At 40.0% G+C, this 13714-nt stretch overlaps 1 protein-coding gene across 7 annotated transcripts in view; it reads left to right on the top strand.

Moving 5' to 3' along the window:
* BCAS3 (BCAS3 microtubule associated cell migration factor) overlaps positions 1 to 13714 on the top strand; it is a 293628-nt gene that overhangs the window by 94096 nt on the left and 185818 nt on the right. For all 7 annotated transcript variants that reach the window (XM_030962763.1, XM_030962761.1, XM_030962765.1 and 4 more), the window contains exons 17-19: positions 10681 to 10805; positions 11378 to 11543; positions 12615 to 12715. In XM_030962763.1, the coding sequence (XP_030818623.1) occupies positions 10681 to 10805; positions 11378 to 11543; positions 12615 to 12715 (392 nt within the window). The remainder of the gene's footprint in view (positions 1 to 10680; positions 10806 to 11377; positions 11544 to 12614; positions 12716 to 13714) is intronic.

Raw genomic sequence — 13714 nt, 5'->3', positions numbered from 1 at the left:
TGAGACAGCAGCCTTAACTTAAACCTCCAGGGGGCAAAGCGTGTGTTTAACATATTTAACATCTGCCCTCATATTTCTGCAAACACATAGCACTGGAAGTCTGTGCAGTGTAAGATTTCGACAGGACAGGGACCATCTGCCTCGCTGGGAGAAGTGGAGGAGGCATGTATTACTGCAAATGGCAAAAGACAGATGTATTTACACCTCCATGGTCAGCACCTCTAAGCACTGCTCCGAGGAAACAAGGCTCTTCCTTGGGAGCAGCTGCTGAACCTCCAGTGTGCAGCCATCAGAAAAGGAGCTGGGCTCCTCCAGTCAAAGATTCCTCTTCTCCCGTGCTTGTGACTATGAAAGAATTAAAAATTTAATCTGTTACAGCACATTCCAGCAAGGCTCAAATACCGTATAATGAGAGGGCTGGATTTGTCCATTTTATTTCTCTTAACATCAGCTGCTTTAATATTAAATCTTCATGAAGTCTTGTAGATTTTATTAACCAAAAAAATCGAGCTGGGGTTTGTTCTGCCAGTATCCAAGACAGCAAAATATTTTCCAGGTACTGAAAGGACTGATCAGTGCTGTTAATATCATGTGTCTGGAGCAGAGCTGCAAAGCATGTCATGTTGCTTGACAGGTGGAATGGCAGTAAATTTTTTAAAAGTGTTCCCTGTAGCCCTATGGGAATGAAAGACAGAGTCTGGAATTGTGTCATGACCGTGCTGTTCATCACAGATGCTTTTTTCCCCCCTGCAAACATGTAGATTTTGGAACATGTTCTGATCAGTCACTGCTCTGAATTCCATTGTCAGCATGGAGTGTCTTGGAGCATCCCCTCTGCCTTCCATCCCTGTCCTTCCCTCCTTCCCTGCCCTCTGCCTCTTCCTTTGCCTTTTCAATTCTCCCACTGTAATTTCTGCACCTTCATCAAGCACTTAATTTTTGTCCCTACATTTTGTCATCCCATTGACTGGCTTTCCTGTAGTTTGTGCTGTCAGCACATTCAGGCTTTCCCAGAGGGGCTCTAACACTAATGAGCAAGGAAGCTTCTGATGTTTTAAAGATTAGGGGGGGATGCAGGACAGCACAAGAGCTGGGTTTAATAAGTCTTTCCATATCCGTGCCTCAGTTTCCCTCTCGAAATTTTGATAGTAATGCTGAATTCCTTGTCAAGGCCGGTGAATGGGTTAATTCATTGCTCATTTACAAAGAGCTTATAGACTGGAAAGGGGGAGAGCTCTATGATCCATCTCATTGTCTATAAAGGGCAGTGAATCAGAACATTCTAGAATTCAGCTTTGTGCCCCGCAGTAGCTCCATAAGAGTTCCCTGGGTTTATGGGATGAATTGTAGTTAGTTTCCAGTGGGGACATGGATGAGCTGTAATGGGAAGGAGGGAAAGAAAAGCTACAATAATTGCCCCAAAAGAAAAACTGTTGTCAAAGTTGGCTCCTCTGACAGCAGCATTTGTTTTAACTCCTCAAGGGACAGGGTCATTATATTTGTATCCAACTTCACTCCCCAGTTCATCCTTGCTGGAGTGAGCAGCAGGATGGAACCTGCATCACCTGAGCCTGGTCAAAACACAGAAATCCAGTGTGCCTTGCAGGAAAAGGATAAACCTTGCTTTTTTCCAGTCAGGAGATTTAGATAGTGTATTTTTAAACATGAAACTCTATCCCTTCTTCACCCCATCCCTCATTCTACCCTCAGTGAGGAAGGGGGAAGTAGCTAAAGTGCCTGAGGCAATTTTATCATTTAAATTTTCTATCCGCAGAAAGTCACTGATATATCTTGAGTTTATTTTGTCTCAGGGAGCTTCATTTATCCCAGAGTCAGCTGCTGCAGCAAACAAAAATAAGTGGTGCAAAATCACCACATTATGGTACAATTAATTAGGAAAAAATAACTGAAAAAGTAGAGGGGAAAAAAAAGTAAAGTTAAAGAATTCAGCAAAATTGTCTGAAGCCAGACATTCTCTTTCTGGCACACTTCTTAGACATATTTTATATCATTCTTAGTTTTTATAGTATATTTTAGTAACAAAGAAACTGCTGTAATGATTTGTAATTGATACAAAATACAATTATTTGCACTGAAGTTTGTTCAGATGTCACTGTTTATGAAAGGGTTCTCAATTTGGCATGATGAGGGTTAGAATAAATGGGTATTGCACAGCTTATTAAAAGCTTAAATAGGTTTATTAAACATAACCGCACGAAATCAAAGTATTTCAGTTTTCAATTTGCTAAAACTTAGAACCAGGTAAGAAACTGCAAAAAAATCTGTCAGAACTTTGAATGGTAAATCATCTTCATTGCATGATTTCCTTTGGAATTTCTCCCTGGCTCTGGGAAAGGGAACCTGGGTGAGTTTTTGCCTTGGCACTGCTCTCTCGCTGTCACCGAGCGCAGCCATCTGGTGCTGTCTCTTCAAGGCTGGGTTATCTTGTAATTTGTGAATTCTCTCTTGCTCTCAATTAGCATTCCGTCCATGTTATGGGAGGGAAATAGGGGAAAATAATTGCTTATATAAATATCATAGGGAAAAAATGGTTGTCTTTAAAGAAATCAGGGCTTTTGAGCAGAAAGGAGGTGCTAACTTGGTTTTCTTACACATAAAGCATTTTAATAAGACTCTGCTGTAGTCTTTGGAAGTGTAATTACATTTTCTTCATGATACAAAATTTTCTATCCAAAACCAACTGAACAAAACCTTCAGTTGAAGCCCACCTGGGCCAGTTTGTAATTAAAATAAAGAGAAATTGTTAACTTGTACAATCAGGTCAATATAGGAGTAGTGGAAGAAGAAGAAGCTGGTGTTGTCTTCTGAAATGTTTAAGTGTTATTTGCCTGAGGTTTGAAGACAGAGCAACTGAGGCAGAGAAGAAGAAAAAGAAATAGTGTCCAAAACATCCCTGATCATCATTTAGGAATTGAATTCTAAGCTCCCAGGCTGATCTGACCGCTCTCCAATGACTCTTCAAATTTACACTCCATACATTCTAGGTTTTAAATCATGTTGGCTTTGGGTTATGCAGGAAATTTAGCTTTCAATTAAATATTTAAGCAGTGCAATAGTGCTGGACTCATCTTTGAGACTGGCCTTTGACTCAGGGACTGGATGTGCTGACTTTATAGGAGATCATTCAGTTCAGACAATTTAATTGGGTTCTACCACTGTTCAAAGATGATACATTAGGTCTAGAAGGGTGGTTGGTTCTGTCAAATGAGCTCTGTCCCCAAAAATGTTAACCAATTTATTAAATACAGAAAGTTAAAGGCCAGTCCCTTATATGGAGCTCAAAAAATTGGGTTTTTTTGGCCTATAGTACTAATTAAAAATAGGAGTTTTTTTCTGTAATATTCTGTTCTTTATTGGATGTTTGCATCTTTGCATGTTGAAGAATATTTGTCTTAGGTTTGTACCTTCACCTGAATGTTTTTTGAGAGGATCCCTTCATTCATTGATGTTGTGCTCATGTCAAATTTAGTTCACTGAATTCTTTTTTATCAGGCTGGTATCCTTTTAATTGTGTTAGTCTATGGCTGAGTGCTTTACACATCCTTCAGTGCTGGATCTTTTCTGGTAATTCATTGCCTGGAAATATTTCACCTGTTTCAACTACCCAGAACTTACTGCTGAGTCAGAGTATGAAAAGAAAACAGAACCATTGGCATTTACAAAATCAATTATTTAGTGATTTTGTGGATGATGTTACATCCCAAATGAGACTCAGAAGAAGCCTTGAGCCTGTGAGTAGCTCTAAATTTGCCTCCTTTTCAGATTTTATGCAAATGTCACTATGGCAATTGCTTTTTAAAGGGAGATACCCATTGAAAATTCCCTCAGATTAATATTGGGTTAAAAACTCTCCACTGTGCAAAATACTTCAACAAAACATGAGATCAAATCATGGTGTAAATTGTTGGGTGGTCAAAAGCACTCAGCTCTAGATCTGGTGACTGAGCATCAAATACATTTGAAGTTAGGCTCTCTTTCCTGCATCTGTGCAAGCTTTTAAGGGGGGGAAGAAAAGTTGAATTCCATGGGGTGTTTCTGTCCTAGCAAAAGGCTCAGTAATTGTCCCTGAAAGGTTCTGATTGCACCTGTTGGTTTTATTTGACCTCCTCTCAGTAACTCTGTAAAACTGCCCCACTCTGCCCTCAGTGTTCCATGGCAAACCCCTCCCATGACTGATTTGGGTGCTAATTCCCTTTTCCTGTCAGTTCTGACTGCAGCATCTGCTGCAGCCCAGCTTTGGCAGCAGATTGGAGGGGCTGTGAGCTGTGCCTAAGCCCAGCCCTAACTGTGAGCCCAGCTCTAACTGTGAGCCCAGCTAGCCCAGCTCTAACTGTGAGCCCAGCTCTAACTGTGAGCCCAGCCCTAACTGTGAGCCCAGCTCTAACTGTGAGCCCAGCTTGCACCGACGTCCCCGCGTGTCCCGGCACACGGAGCCCTCCCAGTTCTGGGGCTGTGCCCTGGGCACTGCTGCTCCCCTGGCAGCTCCTCCAGGCCATAGCAAGGCTCTAACAACGATTCTGTTCACTTTCTGCAGAAATCTTAATAGCATGATATACAGTGTACTTGTTGGGAATTGAGTTCTCATCTAATTTCTGTGCATTTTTCCCCTTTCTGTGAAGACCTTACCTGTTTGGAGCAGGATGTTTTTCCATAAAAGCTCCTTGGTGAGTTCCCAGTTCAAACCCAGCATGCCTATACTCCATTTGCTGTCCTTGCTGAAAATAACTCTGTGCTTAAACTCCTTAATTTTGGATTAATTTTTGGTTTTATCTGTTTACCTGCATGGCTGATCCATAGGTTTCCACGCACATAATTTCACTTTTAAACTATGGATGCGTGTTCACCATCAAGCATTGCAAGGAATTGAATTCACTTTTTTTTTTTCCTCCCTTCTTTTTACCTTTGAGAGTGCATTTAATTTTTAAGTAGCAGGGAAGTTGAAAAAATAAATTATTTCTAAGTGGGCAGAAATGATTGCAATGTCTTTCCAAACAAGCCTCTCTCTTTTTTTTTTCTATATTGCTTCCTTTATTATTGTAGCACTAAGTTGCTTACAGACAGAAAACATCGATGATGACCTCTGAAAAATAAGCCAGATTAGCAGTGAGTAGGCAGTAAAGTACTGCAGTGAGAGGTGAAGCAGTAAAATGGGTACTGAAAAAAAAAAAAAGAAAGAAAAGCTGATTACTGTGGAGAAAAAAAATCACAGAACTGTCTGGGGTGAAAGGGATCTTCAAGACCATCTCATTCCAACATGGGAAACAGTTCTGTTAAATTTGGGATATTTGAAATATAAGGGGGTTTCTTGTTATTGTGAAAAATGCAGCATATTGTAAGAATACAGACAAGAGAAAAAGCAAGTTTTAACAAGATTTCTGATGGAGTTTGGTTCAATATTTGGGCAGTGCTGCATCACCTCAGTCACCACTTTATAACAGGATTGGGCTTAGATGCTGGAAGTTTTGGATAATAAGAATGGAAGAAGTAGGAGCACCTTAGAAAATTTTAAAACTTCCAGCAAGTTTTCTGGGGCTTGGGTTTTTGGGGTTTTTCTGTGGGTTTGGGATTTTCTCTTTGGTTTTAAATTTAGCTAGGGTATCTATTAACTATGCCTACTGGTATCTGTTAGAATATCTGTACATGGCTCTCTAGAAGTTGGCACCATGTGCATCACCCTCAATGTCTCTATCAGAATATTCTCTTCAGGAAAAGAACTTGTTAAGAGCTTTGTAGGACACAGAATTCCCAGAGAAAGGCTGAGGAGGGATTTGGGAACTGTGCCAGGAGAAGCAAAGGGAGGGGAGGGGGAGAGAGAGGGAAGAAGGAAAGGAAAAGGAAAAGGAAAAGGAAAAGGAAAAGGAAAAAAGGAAAAGGAAAAGGAAAGGGAAAAGGAAAAGGAAAAGGAAAGGGAAGAAAGGAAAAGGAAAGGAAAGAAAGGAAAGGAAAGGAAAAAAGGAAAGGAAAGGAAAGGAAAGGAAAGGGGAAAGGGAAAGGAAAAGGAAGGAAAGGAAAGGGAAAGAAAGGGAAGGAAAGGAAAGAGAAAAGGAAAGGAAAGGAAAAGGAAAAAGAAAAGAAAGGAAAGGAAAGGAAAAGGAAAAGGAAAGGAAAGGAAAGGAAAGGAAAGGAAAGGAAAGGAAAGGAAAGGAAAGGAAAGGAAAGGAAAGGAAAGGAAAGGAAAGGAAAGGAAAGGGAAAAGGAGAGGGAAAAGGAAAGGAAAGGGAAAAGGAGAGGAAAGGAAAAAGGAAAAACCTTGCCTTATTCATTGAGAATTTCTAACTCCTGAAGTACCTCCCTAAGAACCATTTCTAAATGCAGTTCATGGTGCACCAAAGGATTTAAAGGATTTTGCCTGCTGGTGATCTAAGAAGTGCAGAGGCTCTGGAAGAAGAGTTTTGGCAGTGGATTTCTGAGCAAAAGCTGTGTGGGTCACCCCTGCACGAAGCAGGAGACGTCAACCAGAAATGGTTTTAGATTGAAGTAAGATTAAAAGGCTGAGATTAAAGAGGGGAATATATGAAATAGGCTCCAAAATTGTTGCCTGTCTTTCACAAGACTCTTTTTGTGGTTTGTTTAATGCCAGTGCTAGCTCAAAAATATGGTCCTTACTCGTCTACAGAGAAATTAGGATAAAAAACACACTTTGGGTGGGGGAAGAAATCATGTTGTTTCCATTAAGGTCTTAATGAGACCTAAAATTCTGTAAACAAAATGGATGTTGATTTGACAGCTAAGTGCCTGGTGAATAAAGGATCCTACCATTGCTTTTTGTGCTTTTTCTTGCTTTATTCATGATCTGACAACTAGAAACATCTTTGTTTTCATGTTTTAGGCACAATGATAAATGAATTAAAATTTCTAGACTTTGAGACAGATTTTTTTTTTTTGTAACTTTATGGGTAAATGCAAATTTCATGCAGTATTTTTCTCCTGATACTTTTGTTGTTGCTTATGTAGTCAAGATAAAACTTTTTCCATCAGCAGTCATGGATGTTTCCATTTCAGTGGGTTTAGTGTGGAATAAGTGCTTTTGTTTTTATGAATCTCATATATTTGGAGCCTATTTGTTGGGAATATAAAATCAAAACAATTTTCAATCTTTGCAGACTGGTACTATTTGACTATAAATATTTGAATATACAAGGCAGCTCCTTCATATCATATATATGCAATTTATTTATTGTTTTAAAGTCATGTCACTTGTTTGACCATAGATTTAAAGATACATTTAAGAGCCAGAAGAATTTTGTGAGACATAAAGCTCTATCATGAGCTATGCAGCCTCTGGTTTTCAAAATATTTTAAAAGTACTAATTCTTACTAGTTAAATAATAATAATTAAAATGTAAACTAATTAAAATATTCGTAACTATTTAGTGTTTTTACAAAGAGCTACCACAATGCATTTCCAGAGATTATGGCAGAGATTGATGTGTTACAAAGCTGACAAGTGGGAGCTCTGAATGGTTTCTGTAGGTCTTAATCTGTTCTTACTGTGTTGGCAACATGAAAGAACTTGCATGCTGAGCTCAGTCTCTTCATTGCTTTTTAAGCTCTGACAAAGTGATGTCTTCATTTTCTTCTTCAGTTTCCTCCCATCTCCTTTTGTGCCATTCCAGTAGAAAGTGTCTATATCTACATCTTGGTGCTTTTGCATTTAAGATAGAAATAATCCTCCAAAATTATGTTAGAACATTTAATAATAATAGAGATTTTCCCAGATAGATTCTATTCCTGATTAAGATTTCTCTACAGATGTAATTGGGGTGAAACTGCTGCTGTGTCTCACTGAATCCCAGGTGTGGTTGCACAGTGGAGTAGATGCAGAGAGGAAAAAGTAAACTGGCTTTTCATCCTCATGATGTCTTAAATGCAATGCTGTTGTTCCTAAGGTTTGGGAGAAATGAGGAGTGAAATTATAACGGGGAATGTTTTGGTCCCATGTGTTTCACTGTCTTGGTTTTAGGATTGACTCCCAAAAATCTGAATTTCTTGCTGCATCCCTTCTCAGGAAAACTATGGTACAATCTTTTGGAAGTTACTGTATTATGAAGATTCTTTTAAAGTAACTGTTTTGTAAAAGTGAGGCCAAATGTGCCTAAATTTCAGCTCTTGGAATAATTTATGAAGTGCTGACAAGCCAAGAGCAAGGAAAGACCGGGAGTTCATAGCAGAAACAAGTCATTCACCACCTACCTTCAACATTATTGTTTTGTTATCATTTATAAAGCTGAGAGGGTGTTTGCATCTCCAGAATAATGAGGATTTACAGTTTCCAAGTTGTTAAAATATCACAATGACATGTCAAGATATTTTTCTAATGGCATTACTGTTACTGAAAATAACTGGGCTTCGGAGGTTTGCTGGAGGAATGAAATTTGTGCTGGAATTTATTGATGAAAACTCAGGAATCGAGTAAAGTGATGCTCAAATGAAAGATTCCTCAGCTACAAGAGACTTCAGAATAGACTTGTTGACATCTCAGCAGCATTTCCAGAAATCTGTCCAAACCAATAAGATGCAGAAATCTTTTTTGTTTGTTTGCTTGTCTTTGTTTGCTAGCAGGGCTGAGTTTAACCACATGAGTAATCGTGTTTTACAAGGTCTGCTCTTTCTGGCTACAAAACATCATCCTCGAAGGGAACAGCTCCTGGCACTGAAACCAACACTTAAGTGCTTGCCTTGAAAGATGCACATCCTAAAGACAAGATGTAAATAGAACTGAGCTCAGACCATTTCCTCTAAGGCTGTTTAGAATGGTATTTGGTCAAACACAGGTCTGGGGACTCAGAGTGTGGAGAACTCTGGAAAAATGTGTTGAGTCCCAGGTTCAGTTCTGCTTCAGTTCTGCCTCTGTAGAGCTTTATTCCACTTTGTAGCTCAGAATAGTATTTGCTTCCAGTTTTTCTCCATTTGAAATTACTTCATTAACTTTGAAAAATCATTTTACTAACCTCAGACTGTGTTCAGTAAAAATTGAGAATATTAAGAATATTAGGATGGTACAGAAAGATCCTTTTGTCAAGAGGAAGTGAATATGGCAGAGTCATGCCTGTGCTCCTGGTTTGCTCTGTAGTGATTGATGGGCAACTCTGTCCTGAATTCTGTATTAACTCCAATAATTTATTAATTGAAGTAAGCAAAAAGACTCTAATTCACTGATACATTTAAATTTTCATTTCTGAAGGAATATGAGTATGTGAATACTTGAAAAGTGAGAGCTAAAATAATTCTCAATATACAATTAGGTTAAAAATACTCTTTCTATGATAGACTATTATTTCAAAGTGAAAGAAATCCATTTTGATTTTTTGTCTGAGTAGCTAATAAAAACGTATCAGTTAACACAATCACAATTTAAATATTCTAATATAGAAACCTGATGTGCCACTGCAAGCAAGAGAATACATTTCTAGTCAGGACCTTTTTGGAGCACAGATTTCTGACCCAGTCATCTGGAGCTGTAGGTTTAACAGTTGGATATTAAGTGCTTTGTGGTGGTTCAATACCAGAGTTACTGACTATAAATTCCAACTGCTCTTTTGGGACATTCCAGCTTCTCCCACATGCACGAGAGTTTCAGCTCTGATCCAAGTCCATGTGACCATAGGCTTGCTGTGTGTATGATCTGTTAATATAAATTAAATATCAGTATAACCGTACAGTGTTTTAATTGATTTCTCCTGTTTAAAAATATTCTTCTAGTTCTGAATTCCGTGCACCTATGCAAACACTTCTCAGAATTGGAGATTGTTATGTAAAAACCAGGTTAATGGGATGGTCTGATCACAGGCTGAAATTGTGTGGGAAAAGAAATTGGTAGAAGAAAAGTGGAAAGGAGGGATGGGAAGGAAGAGAAGGGAGCAGTGAAATAGAGTAGAGAGAAAAATATAAAATAATTCAATTAAAAGGACTAGAACAAGGGGAACATGAAAGAAAATCCTGTGTGGGTTTGTCAAACAGCTTTTCTCTTGAGGAAGGGGTGAAATCCTGATTTAATGAATTGAGGCATGGACAATGCTCTGCCCATAGTTTTGAGTTTGTGCAGAACAGAAACCTGCAGGTCCCTGTGAGGAGAAACACCTCCAAATGTCTCAGTAAACCCCTGGATCTGCTCCTTGCCCATCGTGGGGTCAGGGCACAGTGCCTCAGGCTGCTTTTCCATGTAGAATCCCTGGTGTGCTCTAACAGTGGCTCCTGAGTGTGTGTGTGCATCCTTCCCTTGTCCTGTACCCTCTGCATGTCCTTCCCTGCCACCTGAGCCACTCACATCCCCTGGCTGCTCCTGACTTCCTTTGGAAAAACAAGGAAATATTGGCACCTGGAATGGCTGACCCAGAATCTGCATTTTCATTCCCAAAGGATTTAGGATTTCTTTGGATTTACTTCAGAAGTTGTTTCTATTTAATGCAAATGTTCAGTGTTGGGTCTTTTAAACAGTTCAGTTCTCCATTTTGAGCCAGTGCTGTTCTTCAAGTGAATGAGTTCAGTATTCCAGGGGAATTTGGGAAACACTGAGCATCTGTAAATCCTGCTCAGCCTTATGGGAACTGCAGATATTCCCCTTTTCTGAAGTAATAGCTTAAAATTGTTGCTAAGCAAGGGACATCTTCATTTTTTGAGAATTAACTGGTATAATTTTATTTTGTTCTTTCTTTAAAGCAAATCCAAACCAGCCCCACAGATTTCACCCAGTAAGTCTGTGGGAGGGGAGTTTTGTGTCGCTGCAGTCTTTGGAGCTTCAAGGTCATGGTTTGCAAACAATTCTGGTCTCAAACGAGAAAAAGGTTGGTACCTCACAGAATTTGGATTGTATTAAGTTACATTTAAACTTAAATTCTTATTTTGTGATGGGTTCTAAGCAATTTGTGGATTTTGTTCCTTAAACTCGGGGCAATCGAGAATTTTAGGAACATTCTTAGGGGTGCTTTTGGTAAAATGTACAAGCAATTTTAATTAGTGAAATGAATAATTGATCTTTTATTATGATACAGTGACGGAAACCCAACTTTGATAGGTCAGTCCAAAGGTACTGTGTGGAGTGGCACTGAAAAAAAATAGGAGATAAAGATGAAACACCTTTGCTAAAGCAAATGTACAAGGTAGTTTGGAAATGTGTAATCACCTGAACACACCTTGGTGAGAAATATCTCTTGTATGAGATATTCATACAATTATGTGAAAATTGTGTGGTTTTTACAATTTTCTCGTTGTCTCTCCAGCCCTTTTGCTACTTTCAATTCACCTTTTTAGCTGCAAGCAAGAGGCTTAAAAGAACGCAGAGCCTGCTATTTCTGCAAAAGCTTTTTCTGTTGCTGCTGTGTTGTTCCAATAAGATTTTCTCTCTTTCTGCCCCCAGACCAGTCCAAGCAGTTTGTGGTGGAGTCCCTGTACATCATCAGCTGCTACGGGAGCCTGGTGGAGCACGTGCTGGAGCCGCGGCCGCTCAGCACCGCGCCCAAGATCAGCGACGACACCCCCCTGGAGATGGTCACCTGCCCCAGGGCCAGCTGGGCTTTGGTCAGGTACCTCACTCCTGGGCCTTCTCCTTCCTTTCATGCTTGGGATCTGGCTTTTTGAATGAGTTTTTTGTTGAAGGAGGGAGATTCTTGCTTTCCGTGCAGTTCTGTCACTGTTCATGTGCCTCAAGGGCAACTGAGCTTCTAAATCCTTCTCTACACGTGGAGCTAGGCATGAACATGTCTGTGAATCAATAGAGATCCTCATTAATTGGTGATTTTAAATGATCAGGTTGTAATTTTCTTTTTATATAAGGACTAGGAACGATTATTTTGGTAGTGTTGAAGTACAGAATTCTGCTGTGAGACATGAGCAAGGTTCCCACGATGAAGCATTGTGAGTTTCCCTGTGAGCAGCTGAAGGTACCATCTCTAAAGACAGTAGAAGAAATTATTCCTGACATGTGGAAGAAAGTAAAGAAAAATTGATGAGAAAGTGTTGTCAGTGCTTTTGACGTTTTAAAATATTTTTCTATCGATTTTTCTTGGCTCCTACATTCCTTAGTGCTGCTTATGGCTGGACTGGAGTGATCAATACTTGATTTACCAAGCTATTTAGGAATGGCCCACCCTAATTAAAATTACAACACAGACTTCGGGACCATTATTGTTGAAATGAGTAGGTTGTAATGGAATTGAAAATTCTAATTGGATCAATAATCCATAACTTTACACAGCTTTATTTTCACAGTAAGTGCCCAATGACTTCACAGGATGGAAGCAGTGGTAGTTAACAGAACAAAAAAGTTCCCCAGTTTCTCTTGTGTGTTTATATAACGTCAGCATGACATACAATGGTCCTAAACATATTTACCAACTTAATCTAAACCTCCTTCCTGGATTTTTTAATGCAATCCCTGCTGCAGTCAACAACCAAGTATTGTCTTTGCTTCACAATCTGCACAATTTGGCCCTGCTGCTCCACTGCCTGTGGTGGATTGCAGTGTTTGAACAAGCTAATTTAAATAATTACAAACATTTTGTGAGCTTGTATAGATAATTGCATGTGATGACAGAAACACTGATTTACATTCTCTGTATTAGCTGAAATATTAATAGTCTTGTGTTTTACCTCAGAACTCCTCAATGGAATGAGCTCCAACCACCATTTAATGCAAACCATCCACTGCTCCTGGCTGCAGATGCTGTGCAGTACTACCAGTATCTTCTGGCTGGCTGTGAGTAGTTGACAACTTCTTGTCTTGTCTCGTGTGCACGTTTTCAGCAGAGGGTGATTTTCCAAGTTCATTTTTCAGCCAATTTCAGTGGATGTTCAACCCCACAGTAGGACTGTGTGTAACTCTGTTAGTAAGGAGGGAGCAGTGAATGTAGTGTTGGGATTTTTGCCATGAATCAGAGTTGTGAGAATCACCCACCAGATCCCATGAAATCCTCAGGGTTTCCTCACCTCATTCCTTCTCATGCTTTTAGCCATTTCCTCCTGTGAATTCCATAGCCAGTAATGAGTGCATCTGCATTTCCCTCTCCCTGGGAGCTCCTGGTTGCTGAGCTCCTTCCAGCCCCAGTCCCAGACAGCTGCCTCCCTCAGGAGCCTTGGCACTGCTGCCAGGGATGCTTGCCCACCTGCCTGGCCTGGGTCTTGCCCAGCCACATCATTCCCAGAGAGCCAATATTTCATGGCATGGCATGTTCAGAAACATTCACACACCCATAGCTCTATATATTATATATCTATATTATATAAATACACAAACTCATGCATTTTTATAATGGTTTTGTAGAAAAATGAGTGTTTCTCTTTTATTTGACAATCGAAAAGAGAGAGGAGTTCTAACAGTGAGGAGCAGGTCTCTGTTCTGTTCAGGATCAAAGTGATGCAGCAGTTGAAGTCTCTCAAGGGAGCAGCTCCTGGCATCTGTTGAGGTTCTCCTGGGGAAACCAGAGCTGTGCACAGTTGTCAGTGCAGGCAGCTTCATGTGACAGGGACACTTCAGCTGCACCAGTGGCCGTGGGGGCCAGGAGGCACTTTGGATGGGGCTGGGGAAAGGGACACTGGGGCCAGATCTGCTGCTTCTGCCTGTCCATCTGCTGCATCTCAGTGTTCTGGAAACCTGCAAAGCTTGAGTCTTCTGTGCTGCGCAGAAAATTGGGATAAGACTAAGAGGGTACAAAAGAATATGAAAAAGCAGCATCATTAGATTTGCATTTTGGCAGGA

This window comes from Camarhynchus parvulus, chromosome 19 (genome assembly GCF_901933205.1).
Source record: "Camarhynchus parvulus chromosome 19, STF_HiC, whole genome shotgun sequence".
NCBI lineage: Eukaryota > Metazoa > Chordata > Aves > Passeriformes > Thraupidae > Camarhynchus > Camarhynchus parvulus.
This window is presented reverse-complemented; position numbering and strand designations above follow the sequence as displayed.